Consider the following 24,211-nt stretch of genomic DNA (forward strand, 5'->3'; position numbering starts at 1 on the left):
ATCCTAAAAATACAGCACCATATTTTATCACTAAAACAGTCACTGACTCGCAACAACTTGCAATCATAAGTGACAAAGTTAATTTCGGGTAAAATCAATGAAAATGGGGTATGCCAATAGCATAAAAATGAGATGTGATAGAGCAAATCTGAGATCAGATTTGGAATCAGCACCCTGAAATTAGTCTAAAACAGCTGCAAAAGTCCAGGCCAGAAAAAAAAGTTTTTTTCGTTGACCAGTGTTATTCAGTAACATTCAATCACAGCGGCGATATGAATAACATCGGAGCCGTTGCCAGAATGCCAGTGCCAATTTGTGTCTTCGTTTCGCATTTAGAAAGTACACCGCTATAAGAGAGTGTTCATGCCTAAGCCACCGGTGTCATCCGTTAAAAAAAAAAAATCTACTTGATTTCTCGAGGCTCACAGAGCCCATCCGAAGGCGCCTTCGCGATTCTTTGCGACTCAACATCAGCACCCGCAACTCGGAGCCGCGGGCGTGCGCCTAATTAGAACCCAACAGCAACAACAGCAATCATCTGTTAGACGCAAACCGTCAGGTGCAACAGTAAAAAATATGGCGTCGGTTTTGGAAACTCTTAAAACCGCTTAATTGGTGGAAGTCCGCAACTCCCCGCGTTTGTGCTCCATTCCTTTGTGCGCCTTCCGCCGCGGCCGACACAGGCGAGGCTTTTGTCGCCGCCGCCCGGCCCAAACGTTGCCCTCGTCGTTGCCCAATTACTCCCGGCGAGGGTCAATGCGCCTTTTGTGCCGCCGAGTTTCCTCGCCGCAGGTGACCGAGCCCACCGCCCGCCCTGCCGCTCCGTCTCATCCAACGCCACTTCTCGTTTGGTGGGGGGGGGGCCTTTCTCAGAGCTCGTTAAGGTTTTTTTTTTTTTGGGCCAGCGCTTCCTTTGTGTAATATTTTCGTTTTTATACACACGAATTAAATTCTGAATGAATGTCGCGCAGGGAAAGGCGGTGTTGGATGACCGGTAGGAATTGTGTTACCTCCGTCCGGAGCCGATGGCTGCAAATGAAATGTTACGCGTCGATGAACGGTCCTCAATCTTAGGATGCGAGGTGTTTGCGCCGATACGTACGAGTGTACGGTATTTGACTTGCAAGTTCGAGCACGTGTACACGTACGGGGATTTTTGTCCATCCATGTGCTGTGCGAATAGTGGGAGTCTTTTGACGATACTTCACCACACTGGTCAGTGCGGGTTGGTGGGGAGGGGTTGCTCGACACCGGTTCGGATCTCGCTCGCCGCTGACACCCGTGGCGATGCAACAGCGGCTCAAACAAACGAATCCTGACGCACTGCCATTGCAGTCCCGGTGTCTCGTCTCGAGCGGAGCAAGATGCAGCACCTCAGTCTTGTGAGAGGCTGTAAAAACTGAAAGTATTTACACTATATTTTTTATTTTAGCAGGTAAAGCCCACTGAGCTATGAAGCTAATTTTCAGAAGCGACCTGGCCACAAATGATAGCTCAACCAAGTGGCTTATCGCGTGGAAATCTATCACAAAGTTTCTAAATGTGGAGGGAAATACTGGAGGACCCGGAGAAAAATCCACGCTGCCACGGGTACAACATGCAATCTCCAAATATATAGGCATCAGGGTTGGGATCGAACCCACGACCTCCTGTATACCATGCGAGGAAGTCAACGTTTCACCGCTGAGACACCCACATGTGCAAGGGTTAGAGGTTGCAAGCCCCCTGCCCTTACCCGATGACTGTGTAGCGACAGCTCCATCGGTCGGGACGAGGTTCACAAAGCCAAAGCGGGTACTCCAGCAACAATTACGTAACAATTTACCACCTTCGCACCGTAAATCATCGGGCCTGGGACCCGAGCGTTACGAAGCAATGCCCGTTTGTTTAATGGCGTGCGACGGCACAGTCGAAATTAAGGCGATAAAGGAAGTGCGTCCTTGCCCAAATTAGTCTTTACTCATGCCCCATCGATCAGACCGGCCTCGATTCAGCGCAGGGTTTTGTTCGCGTCGCTTTCTGTCAAATGCAACACAGCCCAGGCGCTTTCCAGCGTCACGAGAGCGGAGGCTGCAGTCTGGGGGTGGCAGATTTGAGCGTTTACCGGCAAACGCGGCCCACTCTTTGAAGTCAGCCAATCGGCAGCCTGGAGCATGAAGTTTGAGATCCAGTCTGGCTCCGAAAGCTGCCACTCGCGAAGCCACGGACTTTACGATTGGAATGTGAATGGCGAGGAAGAGGTGGATCAGGGGCTCTGCTCATAACGGCTGTGTTTGATCAATGAGCCACTGAGCCCCTGAAAGGCACGCCTATTTTTTCCTTCACAATTTGCTTTACGACGTGACATAGATTCGTGAATTATCATGCCATTAGCAACATTTTACAAATGCCAGAATTGATTAGATGTTTTTTTTTTTATTGAGGTTGGTGTCTTTTGCTTGAAACATCTGCCTCCCCTTGTCTTTACAATCTTTACAAACTGGAATTCCCACGTCCTCACTGCAGCCTGGCATCGCACATTACAATCCAACATAGGGAATCTTACAGGCTCAATCACACGTTGCGTGAGTCTTTGGCAATGATGGAAATTCCACATTGCTATGACTGGGAATTTCAAATGCGTGTTGCTCATTTTCACGTCAGTCAAGGAATGGTGCACATCCAATCGGCAGTTCGCGTGCAGTGCTGTAAAGTGTGGGCACTCCCAACTCTTCCTAGACACCTGGCCAGCGTGGAAGAGTAGGCCAAATGCCCTCTCTCTAGAGGAGCTCACGAGGGCGACCTTTCTGTCCGCAGTGGCACGTGAAAGAAATTGTAGGGCTGGTAGGACGATGATGGCAATGATATTGTCTGCAATGAAAAATCAAGTCCGGGGACAGGAGCTCAACTCTCAAACCTCACAACCGGGAGCGCTGCAGTTCTGCCAACCGAGATCAGTTGTGACCACTCAAAGAAAAACTGCGCGCACTGCACATCGCCCATTGACTCAACGGTTCTCGCTTCTCGCTGCGGGCCGAGCACCCACCTGTGTCATGCCGGGTGTGCTGGGTCCAGCCCCACGTGTCCCTCTCGGCCGCCCGCTGCTCCCCGCCCACACCAGCGCCCACCATGACCTCCCGACCCCAAGCCGACCCCGGCGTGGCCTCCGCACCCTCTCCGCCGCCTCCGCCCGCCCCGTTAGTGCCACCGCTGCCAACGGACGTCCCCGGCATCGCCGTGGCGACGGCAGTAGGAGCGGCAGGAGCGGCCGTGGAGGCGGCGGCGGTGGAGCGAGGGCTCTCGATGCTGCCGAGGAGAGACTCACGCTCACCGTGGCCCTGCGGCCAGGCGATGGCCGTGGTGATGGAGGGCGAATTTAAACGTCCATCGTCATCGCCGCCGCCGCCATCGTCTCGGTCGCTCCAAATGACGCTGCCCCCCGACGTCCGAGCGACGGAGCGAGAGGAGGTCCCGGACCCCCCGGGGAAATCAGGAGACGTGGCGGCGGCGGGCGACGACGACGACGATGCCATCTGCCACGGCGGCCGCCCTCGTCCCCCGGGGGCCTCCGTGCTGCCGCTGCTGCCGACGCCAGCGCCAAGTCGCGCGGAGCCGGAGGACGCTTGGGCGGGCGAGCTGCTGGGCACGCGCCTCGCCCAGCTGTCCGTCCCCGGGGAGATCGCCGGAGCGGGGGACGCCGACGCACGTGGAATTTCCGAGCGGCCCGGTGAATTTGCCGCCGCCGCTGCCGCCGCCGTCGAGGTGAGGGCGGAGTCGCCGCCGCCGCCACGGGATGGGCCCGTCGGGGCCGTCGTCTGAGACGAATCGCTCGGAGGTGGCTCGATGCTCGTGAGCAACACCTCGCTGCCGACGCTGCTCCTCTCAGAGTCGTCTCCGGCTTGCACCGCACCCTGCGCCGCCGTCGCGTGCGATGTCGGCGGAAAGTCCCACAATCTGGTTGCGGTGGGGTTCGTGAACTGTGTTGAGGTCGGAGCTGCTGCTGCTGCTGTCGTTGTTGTCACGATGCCTGCGCTGCTGCTGAGGGTGATTCCGCGCACACCGACAGAACGGGTCGTTGGCGTTCGACTCGTGCCAAACGCATCATCTTCCTCTCGCGCCGCGGTCGGCACGGCGGCCGTGCGTGTCGGGGTCACCTCGCTCGGGGTCTCTCTCGCCACGTTGGAGCCCCGCGTAGCGGAGGAGGCCCAGCTGGCCGATGTGAAAGTCCACCCTCCTCCCTGCCATCGTGTCGTTGCGTGACTGGTCGAGGAGGACCACCCCGCAGCCGGAGATTCCTCCCATCGGCCCTGCGGCGAAACAGACGGCTCCTCTCCACCCTCGCTCACGGACGCCGAGGCTGCGGCGACGCCGTTGTACGTGGCCGGCAGCAAACCCTCGTCCACCAGCGACGCCACGAACGAGGACTTGTCCTCAACCTCCTCCGACCTCTCCTCCGACCTCTCCTCCGACCTCTCGTCCCCATGCGTCACGATCGACGTGGGACCCTCGGCATCGCCGGGCAAGGCCAGGTCGACGGCTCGCTCCATCTGCATGGAGGCGAGTGCAGCATCTTCCTTGCTCGCGTCCAGGGGGCCCCAGCTGATCGCTGGACCTCCTGAAGCGAGCGTTCTGTTGCGAGCGGGGTGCCGATGAGACATCAACGACCGCAACATGGACAATGCCGTGGCCGCCGCCGCTGTTGACCTCGACGTCGGAGCCGGTGATTCATCGGCGCTGTCTGGCAGCGGTCCGTCCCCGGAGGAAGAAACGGCCGCGCGGCGGTGAGCCCGAAACATGGCCAGCAGCAGCATCCGGGCGGCAGTTGAGCCCAAGCTCACGGGATGCCAGGCGTGGTACGCGGCGTCGGTGGGAGCCTGTGCCGTGGTGGTCCCTGGGCTCGCGTCTCCTGGACTCACGTCCCCGGTACTCGTGTGCCTAGAGCTCGCGGATCCTAAGTTCGCATCTCCCGGGCTCGTCGTCTCTCCGGGGCTCACGTATCTGCGGCTTGCGTATCTGCGGCTTGTGTATTCTAAACTCAAGTCTCTTGGGCTCGCGTCTCCTGGGATCGTGTCTCCCAGGCCCGTGTCTCTGGGGCCCGTGTCTCCGGGGCTCACGTGTCTCGGGCTCGTGTCTCCTGCACCGGGCAGCAGAGCGGCCGCTAGGCCAAGGCACGTGGCCAGCAGCAGCAGCAGGAGGCTGCCAGGCTGGGCCATGGTCCCGCACCGTGGTCGCGCGGCGAGCAGTCGCCGGTTTTGGGAAGTGCGTTGAGCGTGTTTGCGAGACCGCAGGGAAAACGGCAGGTTACGAGCGAGGGTCGTCTGTGAAGAGAGAGAGAAAGAGGGAGGCAGAGAGAGATGGTGCAATACACAAGAAGCAAAAGTGTTATTAGTTTGAAAAATAAATTAATAAACAGAGCAGGGCCGTGGCTGACATCAGTGGCGAGTGACATTTGAGCCAGTCGTTGCCTTTTGCAGAGGTTGGCGGTTCGAACTCGACGACCGCCCTGGGTAATACCAGGGGTGTATCAACCATAAATACGCGCCGTTCGCTTCGTGGCCTTGGAAAAAGAGCCAAAGGCCATGTGTGCCGGTGTCACGGTCTCAACTTGCAACGTTTTAAAATGCTCGCAAATCTCCCGAAATTTTATCAAACCGCATAGCAACAGCGGGTTATTACTGTGGATCTACTTCAGACTATACTCGGATATGAAGCGTATAGCACCTTCACGGTGGCTCTGCGCTATAGGAATGGAGCAAATCGCAAGTGCACAAATTATCTCTTGAATTGACTCACAACCGTGGCATAAAGTTGACCAAATTCCTCCTCATATAGCTAAACGGTTGCTCAGGTATTTATCACAACATCAGCAACAACAAAAACCATCATGAATCTTACAAGGTGAAGGCCTACGTTGGTCGAAGGACTTTGAGCTTTTTTGTTGCAGTGACTTTGCTTCGATTCAAGTATCTGCACCTGGTGATGGGCCGCCAGTAGGTCAGCTGAGCCTCAACAAGTTTCAGCTGGTCGATGTTTTTAATACGTGAAGCAGAAAGGTTTTTTTTTCTGCTGCTGCTGCTGCTGCACCTAATAGGCCTCTCGTCTGCTCAAACCCAGAGGAAACCCCGTACATGAAAGCGATGGGCGGAGTTTGCGGGGGTCGTGGGGGGGGCAACACCCCCCCCCAAACTGGTCATCTTTATTAATTTAGTTTCAGTAGTTCACAATTATTTATATATATGCACTCGCGATTCGTAATGTGAGGGAGAAAGCGAACCCCTGCCCACCGCCCCCCCCCCCCCCCAATACAGAAGTCAAATGATGAAAGCATACCATCGTCGGCAGGATGCGAATTTTATATTTTAAATTATCACGAAATATTTAATCTAATTGATGCGGCTTAAATGAAGGCGCCGAGCGGGTAATTTGCGTGTCCTGAGATCAAAGCCGTAAGCTGGCCTCGTTAGATGTTCGGATGAAAGCGGGCGACACAGAAATGTAGGCGACACAAGTTTCTCCTTCCCGGTGCCAACTGCTGTGCTGCACGTGCTGTGGCAGAGCCCCAGGGGCAGGTGAGGGCCCCGAGGGCCCAACAGAGGCAATCGCCTCCCGCTGCACATCAGATGATGGCCTTGAATTCACTGTGCAACAGTTGTGGGATTTGGCAGGAGGAAGGGAGCGATGGCGTGGTGCGGTGACTATTAACAGCACAGGCTGTGATGACCTCTTGACCTTGACTTGTAAGATCATTTTAACTTACTTGGAGTTTTTGTTGTTGTATTATGGTTGCTGAGCACAGTTCCAAAAGCCCCAAAACTCCATCGGTCAGCAGCAAACATCGCTCTTAAAGTCGCAACCGCGTAAGAGGTAACGCGACTTTGAATCGAGCCAGGCTAGAATTGTTCGGCAACAGGGAGTTCCAAAGTGGAGCGGTGTGGGGAGAGACGCAGAGAGAGGAGAGTTTAGACCCGCAGTGTGGTGGCTGAACACAGTGTGGGTCGGGGCACCACAGTCAGTCTGCAAATAAGGGGCTCTAATAGTTCCAATCACCAGGCACCTCAGATTTGCATGGTTGGCTCAAAAGAAGTTCAACACGTACATCCCTATGTCAGAAATGCAGCAGGATTCTTACCCTGGAAAGTTCCTGTAATATTTACTCATTGCAATTGTGGGTTTCCCAAAGTCACTCCAGTTCCCTTGTACAGAAACAATCCTGCTAAATAATTGGGCCAACATCCCAAGCATGACCCCTGTTGTAGCATGAGCCGAGAGACTCGCAAACAACCCAGAAGCCCGAGTTCGATTCCCCGCCGGGGCTAATGTCAGTATCGAGTGACGTCCGAACCGGTCCTGGGGCCGCCCCGCTCCGCGAAAATCGACGTGGTGAAGTATGGACAGATAATCCTCCCGACGACCGACATGGCGCTAGAAAGTCTACATCCAGCAGTAGATAGACAAAAGGGCTGAACATTACCGATTGTTTTTTTTCCACGTTATTCTAAGTCATTGTTACGCAGTGGATTGTCTGCACGAGAATGAATCATCAATCGCGGCGCTAATGCATTTCCAATGGCAAAAGGCCACGGCTAAAAATCTGCCAACAGCCTTTGACTTTCAGCCAAATGCAGCAAATCGGTTTAATTGTTGTGAAACAAAAGGTGTGCAAATGCCGCAAGCCGGCTTACACCGCAGATAAAAGTTAAAACAATCCAACAAAATCATTTAGGAAACTGGCCACGAGGAGTGGCTCTTGTGAATAACGTCTCGGGGGGTGCCGACATCCGTGCCCCCCCCCCACCCCCCTTGATTCATCTCGCGGAGTCGCGTCGAGTCTCGCTGCGGCGCGATTGCGAACGTTGCTTTGTCTCTGCTCGCAACACGCAACGGAATCAACGGCACGCGACAGCAAAAAAATCAAGGAACCTTAAGTCAGTTTAACACGTAGGAGGCTTTCGCGACCAATATTATTCATAATCATCGTTTTTGTGGGGGTTAGATCGCGTTATTTATAAATGTGTCGTAACCCTCCACCACCCGACACGGCCAATCAGTAAAAAAGTTTTCACGTTGACAAAAGACAAATAGTTCACTACTTTAGCCCACCGGTGTGTTGAAGCGAATTGCCCGATGATGCTGGATGAAATTACCAGCGAAACGTCGTACAACTCAAAAATTGTAAATGTTGTGGTTTCACGCTTCAACACACCGGTGGGCTAAAGCAGTGAACTATTTGTCTTTTGTCAACGTGACACTTTTTTGCTGATTGGCCGTGTCGGGTGGTGGAGGGTTACGACACATTTATAAATAACGCGATCTAACCCCAAAAACGTTGATTATGAAGGAACCTTCAACAAAAAATCGGGAATCACAGCGAAATGGCTCAACACGACGCGGGAGCCGTGCGACGTCGCGACTCGCCGGCGAGTTTCCCGGTTGCAGCCGCGTGCCGCTCGCTACGATGGACGATGCGCCACCTCCACGCGCCGGCGAGCTTCTTGGGCAATATTTCAGCGAAACGTCGGACACCGCGCCGAACAACGCGCGGCGCGAGCCCAAAATATCTTCTTGGTTCTTTCGGTAAAGTCACGTAGAATGGAAATAAAAAAATAGAAAAATAAAACATAATAAAATAATTCTCACGACGTTTCGGCCACAACGCAAGCAGCCGTCCTCAGGTGAAGAACAGGTCTGTCGATAAGACGGAGTCTGAGTCTGTCTTATCTGAGTCTGTCTTATCGACAGAACTGTTCTTCACCTGAGGACGGCTGCTTGCGTTGTGGCCAAAACGTCGTGAGAATGATTTTATGATGTTTTATTTTTATTATGTTTTATTTTTATTATTTCAGAAAAATAAAAACACCATGAAATCACCCACGCGGTCGTGTGGGGTGAAAAAGTTCATTCCACAACCTCCACCCCCCATTGCAGTGGCTCCAGTTAGCTATTTGGGAGGTTATATATATAATCCTGCAGTTGCACTGGGACTTTCGACTGCGGAATGAGTATGTGTGACATCCTAAACACGTCTAGTTGTTAAGACAAGGAGTGGTGACAAGGCACAGCTGTGAATACAGCAACTTTGGAGGAGAGGATCAGTGAACCACTGAGACACGGAGGCAATATGTGCGCGAGAAATGCACCCGCTGGGAAACAGCGTGGCGCTTTCAGGAGGTAGCACACAGCAAGTCGGCTGCGGATCGAACTGTGAAGATTGAACGGCAATGTTATAGCCCCCATCGTTGCAAAATCAACACGGGCAACTGCGTTGGTTCTGCCGTGTAAGCATCGTTGCATGTACAGTTACAGCTCTTTTTGTATCCACTGCTGGATGAAGGCCTCCCCACAACTTTTGTTCAATTAGTTGGTGTTGACCATACTTCACCGTGCAGGTTGGTGGAAGCAGGAAGCATAAACTGTGTGCATAGTACAGTACAACATTGCATTTTTCTGCACTGTCCTATGTTGCCCACAATGTAGCCCCTTAGCAACCAATAAACAGCTGGTGGGCAATGTGGTCACCCATCCAAGCACTGTCGATGCTCACGCCTGCTTAGCTTCCAATTTGGTCATTGGGCCTTGTCCATGAACACTGCTTTATAACAGAAAGACGGTCACTGCATTGCACACTTTCAGATGCGATTCTGTGGCCGTCTGGAATGCTCTTCCCTCTGATATGAGGAAGCCACTGGAGCTATGCACTTTTACATCATCATCTAGATTGAAAATTAATTTCTTTAGAAGTGCTTTTTGTGTTTAGTTTGTTGTCCTTCCCCCGCAATTCCGATTAGCGTACTCGGCTATGTACGGTGAGAAATAAGTTCAACATACATACATATAAAATAATAATACTGGTAGGAACCTCCTGGTTACTCCAACCCACAGGGATTTATTGTGTCCGTCCGTCCGTCGTGCATCCAAAAATGGGAGGAGTGGGGCTGGGTGGAGAGGGGAGGGTGGGGAGTGGCTAGGTGGGGAGGGGCTGGGTGGGGAGGGGCTGGTCACCCCATGGTGCCCTTATAAAACTCAACGTTGAACCTACTCACGCCGGCTTGTGCCCGCCCTCACAGTCGGCCATATTTGCATAATACACCACGCCGCCGTTGAACCTGGACATTGACCGAGCAACCCAACGTTCCTACCAGCTCCCTCCGCAGGAATGTGTTATTGAGCTCCAAAAAGCCATTCCACTCGTTGTATTTTCTCTTCAAAAGCAGTGTTGATTAAGGTGTTGCTTTCTTGTATTTTGTGCTATGCTATCTTATATGTGTGTGTTATAACATATATACAATATCTTCAATAAGGCATTGGCCAAATATACCAAGCAGGACCCAACTTGAAAAAAATGAGTCTTGAGACTTCTCCAGTCTTTCTTGGGTAAAATTCGGACTGAAGTAAAAAGTGCGTGGTATCATTCTGTGTCGAGTTTAACCTGCCCATGTTTAATGTTGCAATGTTTCCAGTTGGCTTGTGAAATCTGGCATTCCGCCTTGTGCGGGAGCCAGCGATGTGTAAAGTGGACGCGGCTCTGGGCGTGTGACAACAGCATTTGGCTGCTGCTGTACATCTCCACACGACGATGAATCGCCGCCACGTCGAGCGATCATTTGTGGTCAGGTCGCTTCTGTATAAGACAGCAATCTAGCTCAGTGGGCCTTACCTGGGAAAAAACTATTATTTTGTTTAAATGAACGTCACCTGTGAGACTCGCCAATATTTGAATGCAGCTGCTTCGATCAGGATTGACAAAATGACCTTGAGAACGTATATCGTTGTATCACACCGAATCTACCACGTGCAAGCTCGGTGGGCCTTACCTGCTAAGATACCAATAGTAAATAGTTTAAATATATATTTTATACGTAACACATCGGCAGGACTAGCGATGCTGTTTATGTTTCTTCACTCCACAAATTAATAACTACATGAACTTCCTTGCATTGAAAAGTAAAGCTGGGATTTTTTTTTTAAGATCTAAATATCCACCGAGAAATATATATATATTTGGTTTCAAGAGAGCAATCACATTTAAAATCTTTTTTTTTGGTCGAAGTGACAAAACAATAGCATCTCCTCACCCAGTGAAAACAATAGCGTTTCATTTTTAGAAGCGCGTTCTGGCACGCCCCGTCGTCGACAGGAGAAATTCGCGGAAGCTTCTCGTGACCGCCGTGGCACGCCTCGAATCCAGCGGCAGGCAGGAAAAAGGGTTCGTGCAACCAGGCGCGCAACGACGGGGGGAGGGGCGTGGTGGGGGGGATATACAGCACCGTTATGCGACGCATAGGGGACTAGTCTGCCACACGATAGGGCCCAGAATCAACAGAACATTTTGGGGGGAAACACGTGAAGAAAGAATCTTCAAACTAAAAAGTTTTCATTACAGTTTTTACCTGTGGTCTACCATGGACCGAGGCCGATTGACGCGTCTGGCTATGGCATCAAGAGCAGCAGACCGTTGCGCGATCCACACCCCCTTTGAGGAAATTCTAGAGCGATGGGGCCGGCATGAAAGCAAGATGCACGAAAACTTGATTTGTGAGTATTGTACCTTTAAATGTGTTGTGTTCATACGTTCACTGTGAGACTGTCTTCCTCTAAACCCAATGCACGGTGCAACTACATTTTTTTTTATTGTTATAGCCCGCATAATTATTGCGTGCGGGCTTAAAGACATCCGTTGAAATAGGCAAGTGAAACGAAGAGACAAGCGCGAGACACCCGCCTGGCAGGTGTGTGTAGGGGGCAGTGAAGCAAGTAGGTTCATGGCATGAAATGCCGTGGGAGTCAAGCCATGCTGGAGCATAGAGGAGCATTGTCGGATAGGTAGTGACCTCCAGTCGCACACTGGCGGAGACAGGGAGAAAAGTCATTGCGGGAGAGAGACTTTTGACTTTTAAACAACTTTTATTGCCGCCAGCAGCAACAGCACTGGAGGCGATTTCGATATGAAATACACAAAGTCACCAGCAACACAAATGAAATGAAACGCTACAAATCCACGCGCTGTGGCGCTAAAAGCACCGCGCACAACACGAAAGGAAAGTCACGTGGTGGTGGTGGTGGTGGTCATCGCGGCACGCCACGGTGACGAGCGAACGCTTCAGAAGGTGAACACGAGGGTGCCGTCCACGCTGGTACAGAGACAGAGAAAGAGACACAGAGAGAGACACACACAGAGAGAGACAGAGAGACACACACAGAGAGAGAGAGATATATATATAGAGATGGAGAGAGACACACAGAGAGAGAGAGCGCAGAATTGTGGGAACACATCACAGAGGGAACCAGGGGCATGACCGTGGCGGAGATTTAAGCGAATAATCTAGAGTATAATAAGGTTGTCAGTGGCCAGGCTGAGACCATCAAACTCAATAAACGAGAGGAAGAGCTTAATCTCTTGGGTCGCCGACAATTCGAACCCATGATCTCAGCGGTAGTAGCTTAGTGCTCAACAATGCCATTATGAGCCCCCTCCCCCACCCCCCTGAGATGAAGACATACACACAAAGGCAAAGATCCACCGTGTAGCCTTAACAGACTGTTGGGGCAAGTGCTGTTAGCGAGCACCTATGAAGGCCGGCACAGCACACGAGAGGGTGGGTGGCAAACGCCACGCCCGGCTGCCTTTGTCTCCCCAGTGACGATGTTTACTATACACCGCACCAGGTACTCATTTGAGGCTGAGTCGACCCAGGGGAGGCCCACAACCGGTTTAGATAATCGCATAGCTGTCAACCCATACGGCTTCCCCGTATTGTTGTACAGGGGAATTGAGTGTTCAGGGCCACACGGCGTACAGCCGTTTCAATGCGGGCAAAACATGTGTGTCTATGTGTTTGTGTTTCTCCCTTGTGATGGGACTTTGTAGGATGAACGTTGATATGTATAAGGGGCACGGGATGACCAATGAGGTCTGAATTAATCTGTAATAAGGTCGGGCACTGGTAAGGGCTTGACAAGTTTGTAATGATAATTGTTTTTTTACCCTTCTATCTGGCAACAAAACTGACACCTTTTTTATCATATCATATTTTTTACTGGCAAATGAGGTTCCAATGGTGAGGTTTGTAATTGGTCACATACACACACAGACCCAGCCACAACGCTCACGATTTACTCGTCGTTCGCCAAAGACGTAAACACACGACGCACACACGATGCACACACGACGCACACACGAGACACACACGACGCACACACGAGGCACACACGACGCACACAAAACGCACGCCCGACGTTGCCCGCCACGTGGTCCCGTCGCAGGTTTGGGGAGAGTTGTGGCAGAGTGGTGGGGGGAGTGACCACGACGGGCGAGCGAGACGCCCGCTATTGTCTCCCTCGCCGACAGAACCCCTCGACCCCCCCCCCTCCCAGGACATCTGACGCCGTGTCTGCTGCCCCCCTCCACCACCACCAGCACCACCCTCCCCATTGTCCCGGCTCTCGTGCAGACGGAGAGCGGCGGCGCTCGTTCGAGAAATGAGCGCGACCCCCACGACCCCCGCCCGCATCCCTCCACCTCCTCCACGCTCTGGCGACCCCGATCACTCGCAGGGGGCCTTGCCCGGCCTGACATCGGTGACCTCAGATGAACCCGGCCACGGCCGAGGACGTTTTCATTCGCTTTCGTTCATTCGGAAAAAAAATTGCCGCCGTGTTTCCCTTTTTTTCATGTACGGCCGGGTGAGTGAGTGAGAGAGTCAGCGAGCACTTGCAGCCGGAACGGTCCGGAAAGCCGTTTCGGGAATGATGTAGACGCACGAAGTCTGTGTCGTGTTGTTGAGTCTTCGGGATACTGCGCTGGTGTGTGTGGTGGTGGTGCAGTGTTTGGTGGTGTGCATGGTGGTGGTGTGCATGGTGGTGGTGGAGTGTGTGGTGGTGTGCATGGTGGTGGTGTGCGTGGTGGTGTGTGGTGGTGGTGTGTGTGGTAGTGTACGTGGTGGTGGTGTGTGGTGGTGTGTGGTGGTGTGTGTGGTGTAGTGTGTGGTGGTGTATGTGGTGGTGTGCATGGTGGTAGTGTATGGTGGTGTCTGGTGGTGTGTGTAGTGGTGTGTGTGGTGGTGTGCGTGGTGGGGTGTGTGTGGTGGTGTATGGTGGTTCGTGTGTGTGGTGGTGTGCATGGTGGTGTGTGGTGGTGGTGTGTGTGGTGGTGTGCGTGGTGGGGTGTGGTGGTGTGTGGTGGTGTGTGTGGTGGTGTGCGTGGTGGTGTGTGGTGGTGTGTGGTGGGAGTGTGCGTGGTGGTGTCTGGTGGTGTGTGGTGATGTGTGTGGTGGTGTTGTGGTTATTAGGGATGTGTGGCGATGTGAGGTGGTGTGCGCAATTGTGTGCAAAGCAATGCACGTGAATAGTGCTTCGGGTTACCAGATGTCATTTAGGAAAGTACTCGGATTATTATGGATATCCGCACCTGAAACTCTAGTGGTAGTGCCTTATGCCAGTAATCCCTATTCCGAGCCAAGCCTCGCAGTGTTCTCGAGTGTGAAAGTAACCCCTGCACATCATTGTCTGTTCAGCCCTGGAGAGAGTCCACTGAGACCAGGAGTCAGATTTGCGAGGGATAGCCTTGGATCAAAATAGAGGGGGAACAGTTACAAGAGAGAGGAAATCGGTTGTACAATTTGAGCATACTAATAATTAGCAATCAACAATAGTGCGGTTATATATATGGGGTTTAAGAATACCAGCGATTTAAATAGACCGTTGCAGTAGAATGGACAAAAATAGCATGCAAAGGAAATCTGAAAAAACGTACGGCAAAAGATATATAAAAATATTAATATATAAATCGTTAAGTGATAAATGTAACACGTGTAACATTGTGGTGAATGTGCTGTGACCGATATGGCAAGTATAATTGGAATAAATGTTGTAGCTGCCTGAATCATCAGCTTCAGCAAACATTAACATTCATGAGATGCTAATGATTGATTCAGCTGGCAAAACAAGATACGACAGGCCTGCTGAGATGATAACGGTCGTGCAGATGCATTACCATTACCATTTTAGCTGAAGCTTCATTTTTGTATGCACTTTGACAAAATAAATGTTATTAACTTCAGGGATTCAGTAGAAAGAATGTGAGACATACAAGATTGTCGGGATTTTTCCTATTGAACCGTGCGACGTTGTTGACTGGCGCGGCAAATAAAATATCCAGTGCATTTAGTGCATTTGGTATTCACGCCATAATCATAGCTCAAGGTATGACGAAGGTGCTGTCTCAAAGATGGGTAGAGTCACTGAGGTGATGAGCTAACTTGGCAAAGTCGGCCCCCGGCACATATTCCCGGCTGTGTTTCGAATAACGTCACGGGCGCCTCCATTAACCGCCGCCGTCAAACACACGCCGCGAAATGCTGTAATGTTTGTAATTAAATACTTGCTGCTATATCTTATGAATGCAAATAACATATTCATGAATCTTAGCGAAGGCATACCACTGCATACCTACAATAAACATCAGCAGTAGTTCATTAAGCCCAGAGCTTTGTTTCAAGGTGATTGCAAGCAGTCTTTCAGCTCCTAAATTGCCACATTTCCAAACGAGGTGGTTGTGCGTTCTTGTAGTTTGTAGTTTCCATGAACACGCCCGCCTGCGCTAACCAGGGCGGCAGCTGGGCTAAAACCCGTGAAACTCGGCAATGCGCCACCGCCGCAACTTTATGTGATTACTACACGCTTTCATTTAACTCTGTTGTTCTTCTTGGTTCTTTCGGTAAAGTCACGTAGAAGGGAGATAATAAAAGAATACAAATAAAACATAATAAAATAACACAATTATGTTTTATTTTTATTATTTTATTATCTCCCTTCTACGTGACTTTACCGAAAGAACCAAGAAGATGACTCCCTGCAGTCACGAAAGCTTCAAATCGAAACTCTGTTGTTGTTGTATCCTCAAATTTAAATGTTAACCCACTTCCCCATGCGGTATCGACCGCAAACTTGGTATACTTATGTTATACTGATGACAATACTATATTCTATCATTGAAAATAAAAAATATATATTTTAAACAATGTTTTTTATATGTTATATTTCAGCTTGGGTCTAATTATCCACGCTCAACTGACGTTGGCCGTAATTGGCCACGCTCCCTTACGTTGTGGCAAGCTTCGGGGCCACTTCCTGGAGTCGTGGAGTTCTTCCATTACGAGTACATTTAATAAAAGCGTGTTTTAAAAACTGTTTTTTTTTTAATATGACTTATTATTTATTCGCTTCTCGACCCGCGTGCGCGCGAGCCCGGAACGAGCCCGTGACTGCGTAAGAGGGAGGACGCCGGGGGGAGGGGGGGGGTGGAGGCAGCGCATCGTGGGTGGAGGGCACGCACGCGGCATCTGCTGCAAGCACGCCAGCACTCCCTCGCATCGCGCTGTTGAAGGAGGAGGAGGAGAAGAGGCGTTCGTGAAATGCGCTCAGCCGCCCTGTCCATAAATGGGGCGCTGTTCCATAGCGGCGCTCGGGGCTCAGGGGCGCTGACTGCGAGCCCCGTGGCTCTCGTAGCGGCGGGCGTCGTTTGGGAGCGACAGCTGGTTTTGCTGAGCGGCCAAACAGGGTGCGTGCGTTTGGGATTCATAAAAAGGAACGGAGGTCGCGAAATAAAAGCCCCCCTCCCTCCACCCCCGTTGATATGAGGTCGCGAGAGCCCTGATGTTAAACAACACGCGCGAAGGAAAAACAAAATCGACGCATTCATCATTGACGCCGCTGCGTAACAACAACAAAAACATCGAATAGGTTGACGTTTCGGGCAATGGCCCTTCTTCAGAGCAGAGCAGACTCTTTGCCCGAAACGTAAGCCTGTGGTATATTGTTCTATAACATTACACTGGTCAACAACAAAAAAAAATTCTGGCCTGGACTTTTGCAGCTGTTCTAGACTAATTTCAGGGTGCTGATTCCAAATCTGATCTCAGATTTCCTCTATCACATCTCTTTTTATGCTATCGGCATACCCCATTTTCATTGATTTTACCCAAAATTAACTGTCACTTATGATTGCAAGTTGTTGCGAGTCAGTGACTGCTTTAGTGTTAAAATATGGTGCTGTATTTTTAGGATAGTGTGTTTATAATATAATTTTATGTAGATATCCACATTTATTTAATATTTTTTTTGCAGTTTTTATTAAAAATGCAATATTTGATATCTCAAAAACCTGAAAAAATTACCTTAAACCCGTTAGAATACCTTATGCCAGAAAAAGTGTGTTGACCACTGAATTATTGAAGACAGTGGGTGTTTTGTTCACGTGTGCTTGTGCGCCTCTGCCAACGGGGTCGCTAAACCTTTGAGGTGGCGCACCGAAACCTGTAGCGCGTTTAGAGAATTGAGTGAAGATGATGTGTAGCGGCGGGCGCCCTGCAGCTATGAATCCAGAGACCTGGATTCAATTTGTGAACGCGGCTGCGACCAGTGACGGCGAGCGCTAATCTAAAGCGGTCCCGGGGCCTCCCCTTCCACGAAGCTGCATGGACCGGCGTGGTGAAGTATGGTCAAAACAAACCCCCCCTCCCCCCACGATTTCTACCAGCAGTGGATGGGACAAAGATTCGCAAATAAAATTTGCTTGCAACGAGATTTCATGTTTTCAAAACAAGCGATATTCATTTTGTGAGAGGAATTCAGTTGCTCCCGTTCTCCTCTGTTTCAGCATCTCGAGAAGTGAAGTGATTGCCCTAAAATGACCCTTGTCAACAACTCCGCCAGCTCAACGCACGCGCACACACGCACGCGCACACGCGCGCAAGCACGCAGATGTGACATCTGAGAGAGAAAGAAAAAAAAACGATATCATATTTCATCAAGACAAGTGGGGCTTTCTTATGAAGTTTCCAAAGCTATGCTTAATGTTATTAATAATAATGGCATCTTAGCACCATCATCCACATGGGAGTCACGTGTCTTTAGCTCAACACGTGGACATATTTCTTCGGGCCAGCTTTCAGCGAGTGGCAATCTGGAATGTTTCCAATTTAAAAACGTCGAACGATCCACTCTGCTCAAACGGGCAATGGGGTGACGCTCATACTCACTGGCAGCCATTAGCCAGTGGTGGAAATTCCACATTCCTATGCTGGAATACCAGTCTATCAATTATCTTACCAATACTGACTTCACACAAAGTGGTGCTCGTTTCGACTACTTAGGAGGCATGCTGGATTGTGTTCCTTCCCAGCAGGGATTCCAACTCGCGGCCTTGTAAGTCCAATGCTCTTTCGTAATGATGATGAATAAACTTCGTCGATGGCGTGGCAAAGGAGGCGTTAGTGCCGCGCAGATACGAGTCAGGTACTCGGCAAGAGGTGAGACAAAACGTGGGCCCTACCAACGACCCGCACTGACCAACATGGCGAAGTATGGTTAACCCGCCACCACCACCATGAACCATGCGCCTAAGAAGCTCTGGATCCACCAGCCGTCGCGTCGGTTAGGAGGATGCAGTAGTTGGGGACTGATAATAATCTCTCGGCACGAGCAATAATCACGGCCTTTTATGTATGTGTGAATGTTGAACTTCGTTCGCACCGTACGTAGCCAACCGTGCTAATCGGATGTGAGGGTGCGGGCAATAAACCAAACACCAAAAGCAATGGATTGATCACGGCTGACGACGATGATGATGAGACCCCGTGCCATCAATGGGGGTTTTTATTGGTTGCGAGCGGAACGCAAACACCAACGACTCGCTCGCCACACGACGCGCCCCCCCACGCTGACACGGGCATAAGCAACAACACATGGGGGCCCCCCACCCCACCCCACAGCACCCCCCACCACCCCCCCCCCCCTCACAAACACTTTGCCAGCCTGCACACTCACGCCGCACACACAAGGCCTGCCTTTGTCCAGCTCTGACCAGCTGTGCCCAGAGACACCCGCTCTGCAATGTAAGCCTTTGCAAGCTGCCACCACTAACCGCCCCACCACCACCACCACCACCAACACCCCCCACTCCTTCCCTGTCACGGCGAGAGCTGTCGGCCCTCATTATAATGCGGCACGCGTCAGCGCAACCGCCCCGTGGGATTCGTTTGAGGCCCTCACGTAGCAGCGGCTACGGCGTTGCGCGGGGAGTTGTGGGTTCGCATCGGGAGCGCTTCATGCTCGACCTAAACTAAAGCTAAACTAGAGACGATGTTTTTTTTTATTTTACCAGGTCAAGCCAGAGGTCGCAACCGGGTACCCGATACCCGTACCCTACCCGATACCCGGCTACCCGTACCCGGCCGGGTACGGGTACCCGTTTGCGACCCTGGTGCGGCCGGGTACGGGTAGACCGTGAGTCACTGGTGAGTAACCGTTTGTCACTCATTTCGGGTAAGGTATGGGTACGGGTAGCGTACGGGTACCCGTACCAGGCCAGGTACGGGTACCTGTTTGCGACCCTGGTGCGGCCGGGTACGGGTAAGGAATCAAAACCCGTTTGCGACCTCTGGGTCAGGCCCACTGAGCTATGTGTAGATCTTTTTCAGAAGCGACCTGGACACGAAGGACAGCTCAACGGAGTTGGCTTATCGCGTGGAAATTGACAGCAGACAAATATTCTTGAACGCACGTTGATTCTGAATGTGGAGGGGGGGGGGAAACCGGAGGACCCGGTTGAAAAAAAAAATCCATGCCACCACCACGGGGAGAGAGATACGCGCAAACTCCAAATATACAGCAGGCGTCAGGGTCAGGATCGAACCCACGACCTCCTCAATACGAGGTGAGGAAGTTAACATCTCGCCATCGTTCTGGCCGTGACGTGGCCCGGCGGTGTAGAGCCATCTCGCAGAGGTTCACGGCTCGAATCGAGCGGCCGCCCCGATTAATACAGCAGGCGTTTTTTAACGCTGAAAATACCTCGCCGTACGCTTGACAGTGGACGTCATAGATCCCGTGACCTCATTCGCAGGAGTAGGCCACCCTGCGCTGGCGTCGTGGCTCCGCATTTATTTATTATGTAAAAAAGACCCTCAAATTGCTTAATTGGAATATACTGTACGCCGCAGTGATCATCTTCGACTGCAAAACAACATTTGCAGGACCCTTAGGACCCTCCAGAAAAAAGAGTTTTGAGGTTCAGTGAGGCTTCCCTGTGATGGACAAAGAACGTTGTTGCTCTTCGAGACATCGCATTGAGTCTCTGAAGACAACATAAGTGGGCCCGGCCAGTGCACGTCATGATGAGGAGTGATGGACAATGGACAAGACTGGTGATGAAATATGTCTGAGAGGATGACCACCACGATGGAGTGTCGAGATCAATTTACGTGCAGGAGTGAAATATATTTTGCCAAGGCAGGAACGTACGTATGTTGAACTTCTTTCGCACGGCACGTAACCAACCGTGCTCATCGGAGGTGCGGGGAATGGCGTGGGGAGGCCTTCATCCAGCAGCGGATAGGCCATGGCTGATAAGGAAAATGATTACATTTATTGCAGGTCTCGTACACATGTCACGGAGGTCATTCTACAGCCTAATGGGCAGCTCGGTCACCCCAGAGCTGTCCACTTAACGACGATTACATTTCCACAATTTCCAAAGCGTGCAGTCTTCTCTAAAATGGACATTAAATACATAGCGGTGACATCATTCACGAGTGTCAAAGGGGGGGGGGGGGAGAGAGAAAAAAAACAATCCTGAAAATGTAAAAAAAAATGGAGAGAGATCGTAAATAGCGGCCCACCCAGCGTACTTGGGAGTTACTCATGCCGTGCCTTGCGAATGAAACGATGAATCTCGGCGGGCTTTCACCTGCCTCAATATAGGTCGTCAATCAATTAGATATCTGCGCGAGCAATTGCAGAGACCTCCTGATCCAGACACACTCCATCTCCGCGCATCAATCAGCCTCCTCGCCCATTCACTTGTAAATTGGATTTCAAAGGCGGTTCCCCAACATCTGCTCACCCAAACCACGCGCCGCCCCTCACCCACACGATTCCCAGGTGCCCACTCGTACCCAGGAGGGAGGTGGGGCTGGAGTTGGAGGGGGATGAGCGCACCCCTGATGAAGACTCAGCCTCCCCAACCCCCATTTATACATTCTCACAGTCAAGTTAGAAAAATAAATATCGGAACACATACAACGTGAGCACAATTCTGGGATAAGCGTCGCAGGTCACATCCTGCCCTCACACACACACAGGGGGGTGGTGAGGGCCACAGAGGAATACACGATAGACACACACAGATCGCGTTGTTACTCATTCTGTATAACATCTAAGATATTTTTTTCAACGTAAACTGAGCCGTGCCCGCCCTTCTCATCGCGGCCGTCTCGGCACTTCGCTGTGCGCGCCGTCATCCCCCAGGGACATTCAGCTCGCGCTCGGCGGAGGAGGTTGAGCCGGGGGGGGGGGGGGGGCGAGGGAGGTGAGCGGCTGAGAGGGCCGTGTGGCAGAGGTCGCAAACGGGTTTTGATTCCTTACCCGTACCCGTACCCGGCCGCACCAGGGTCGCAAACGGGTACCCGTACCCTACCCGATACCCGGCTACCCGTACCCGGCCGGGTATCGGGTAGGGTACGGGTACCCGATTGCGACCTCTGGGATGAAGCCATGTTGCAGGCGCGAGTGGGTTGATTCTAGGAACTTGAATTGTGAGAAGAGACAAGACGTTGGGAAATGAGTGACAAACGGTTACTCACCAGTGACTCACGGCCTACCCGTACCCGGCCACACCAGGGTCACAAACGGGTACCCGGCCGGGTACGGGTAGCCGGGTATCGGGTAGGGTACGGATATCGGGTACCCGGTTGCAACCTCTGCCGTGTGGGTCGTCGCGGTTTGGCCGGCACCGCTGCCTGCCACGGCACGGCACGGCAACCCCAAAAGGGCTCTCTCAGTAGCGACGGCGAAGCGATGCGAATTACGCCGCGAAAATTGCCGGGGGGACGGGGACAAGGCACCGTTTTGCCAGCGTCACAGTACGACTTGTGGGCAATTACGAAGAAGAGATCTTCCCTGAAACGCGCCGGGGAGTTCTCGTAATCGCAGTGAGCGGTGGACTGCGAGGGATCAGGGAACCCCAAGGGCCCTCTGAGTCATCGCGATGTTGACAAAGCCAAAGTTTTCTCTATTCAACCTCAACACGGCCCCTACGCTCTGCCTTTCCCTTGCTCGCGCAGTTAAAACTACAGTATTATTTTAGTATTTGACCAGATAGGGCCCACAGAGCGATGGAGCTCTTTTTCAGAAGCGACCTGGCCACAAATGATAGCTCAACGAAGTGGCTCATCACGTGGACATTTATAGCAGCCAAATACTCAAAACGCGTGATTCTTAATGTGGAGGGAATTTGAATTGGAACTGTGAATTGTAATAGGATATGAACCCTTTGATGCATTAATTATTTAAAGAAAAACACAAAAATAAATGTTGCTTTAATATGGTTTTAGGAGTCAGGGAAGCACCCCGAGTATGTTGAAAATGCTTCGTACACTTTAGAAGTCCACCAAAAGTCGACATGAGAGGGTTAAAAACTCCTGGAATATAACATAGCAATAGACCAATATATGCCACTGTCATAGCCCAGATGCCAAACTTTGATACCAACAAAGAAAATTCACGAGAAATGTCTCTTTCTTTGGTGGCATTCTATTTTTTATCCATCTGAGTGGGGCAGCGGACCGAGGATGTGCCTCGCAATTTGAAAGTCCAAGTTGAATTCGTGTTCGAGATTTGATTCACAGCCACATCATCATTGAGTTCCGTTTTACGAGAAGTTGGGTGTCCTGTGGATATACTCTTCTCTGCCACATGAATGTGTAATTTCCACCGCTGTCTCAGGGAAGTCATCAGCAGATGAGACAACATGACTCAGTTGAACACGAAGGCTTTCGCGACCAATATCATCCATGATATAGGTTGTTTGGGTTAGATCGCGTGAATATAAATGAGTCGTTAAACCCGCCACCACCCGACACAGCCAATTAGTAAGGTTTGTTATGTTAACAAAACATGCCAATTCATTACAAGTTCAGCACACCGGTGTGTTGGAGAGTAAACCCACAACATTTACAATTTCTCTCCAACACATTGGTGTGCTGAACTAATATCGAATTGGCATGTTTTGTTTACGTGACAAACCTTACTAATCAGCTGTGTTCGATTGGTGGCCGGTTTAAAGACATCCATATTTACGGGACCTAACCCCCAAAAAACCGACTATAATCACCCAGGAATGTCTGTCCTTAACGCTCGTGACGTCACTCCACATCGACCAGCCCCCCTCATTAATATTCATGAGCAGGTGACGTCCTCCAAATGGACACCCCTCTCATTCATAATAATTAGCGGCTGGCGTCACTCCACAAGGCGCCTCCTCCCCCCCTCCTCGGCGTCAACTCACAGCCCTCACTACAAAGACAGAACCCTCACGTCACGTGATCTCCGTCACGCTGTTGAGACATCAAAATAAAATGGACGTCGTGATGAACAAGGGATTGTAACCTTAAAATGAAATAGGTCTGTGTCACCGCGCCCCTACAAACTGCACACGCATTAATGCAGTGAATATCACGTCGCGGTCTGCTTTTCGTTTGCAAGTTTCAGATTTACTGCAATACACCCGTCCTTGGACGGGCAAAAGGCGAGTGGATAATACACTGAGACCTCCTTTGGTGTTGGACCAGATGACGCCTTTTTGCGTCATCTGGTCCAACACCAATGGAGACTAGGCTCTAAGAAAAGCTGTCTCGGGTGTGGACCAATCAACTTCAAGGACAGTGCATAGCATTATCATTATCAGAGTTGTTTCTTTTTATTTGCATTTTGACTGCTTGTGTTGTGGTTATTGCAAACATGATCCCTTGTATAAAGGTGTCAGTTTTGTACCAGTTGAAAGGGTAAAAACCTATTACTATGCTAGTGGATAATATTGGTCACAAAAGACTACATGTTAAAGTGTTATTGACAAGTGACTGAAATTCCATTTGTAAATGTAGCAAAACAGTGTGACCCCATGTGTCCAAGAATGGCTGCTCAAGAGAGTGGCTTTTTACATTCTTCTTTGCACAGCGTGGGGTGTACGATCCCACGCCACTCTACTATGAGACTGGTGTTCGTCCCATCGCAGCCGGACCGATAATTAAATTATCGCGCTTTGGAATTCAGCCAAATGAAATGAAAAGCCAAAGAACAGGATGATGTGGGGTTTTTTTTGTGTGTGCGCATTCATTGATGACTGGGCTGAGCCCATCAACTCATTACACTTGAGAAACGGCACTAATCATGAGCAGAT

At 51.0% G+C, this 24,211-nt stretch overlaps 1 protein-coding gene across 1 annotated transcript in view; it reads right to left on the reverse strand.

Annotated features, from left to right (window-relative positions):
* The window catches only part of LOC144934894 (uncharacterized), a 56,042-nt gene that overhangs the window by 22,661 nt on the left and 9,170 nt on the right, over positions 1 to 24,211 (reverse strand). The window contains exon 3 of the mRNA XM_078861162.1: positions 3,026 to 5,297. Within this exon, the coding sequence (XP_078717288.1) occupies positions 3,026 to 5,192 (2,167 nt within the window). The 5' untranslated portion in view covers positions 5,193 to 5,297. The remainder of the gene's footprint in view (positions 1 to 3,025; positions 5,298 to 24,211) is intronic.

Source organism: Lampetra fluviatilis, chromosome 11 (assembly GCF_964198595.1).
Source record: "Lampetra fluviatilis chromosome 11, kcLamFluv1.1, whole genome shotgun sequence".
Classification (NCBI taxonomy): domain Eukaryota; kingdom Metazoa; phylum Chordata; class Hyperoartia; order Petromyzontiformes; family Petromyzontidae; genus Lampetra; species Lampetra fluviatilis.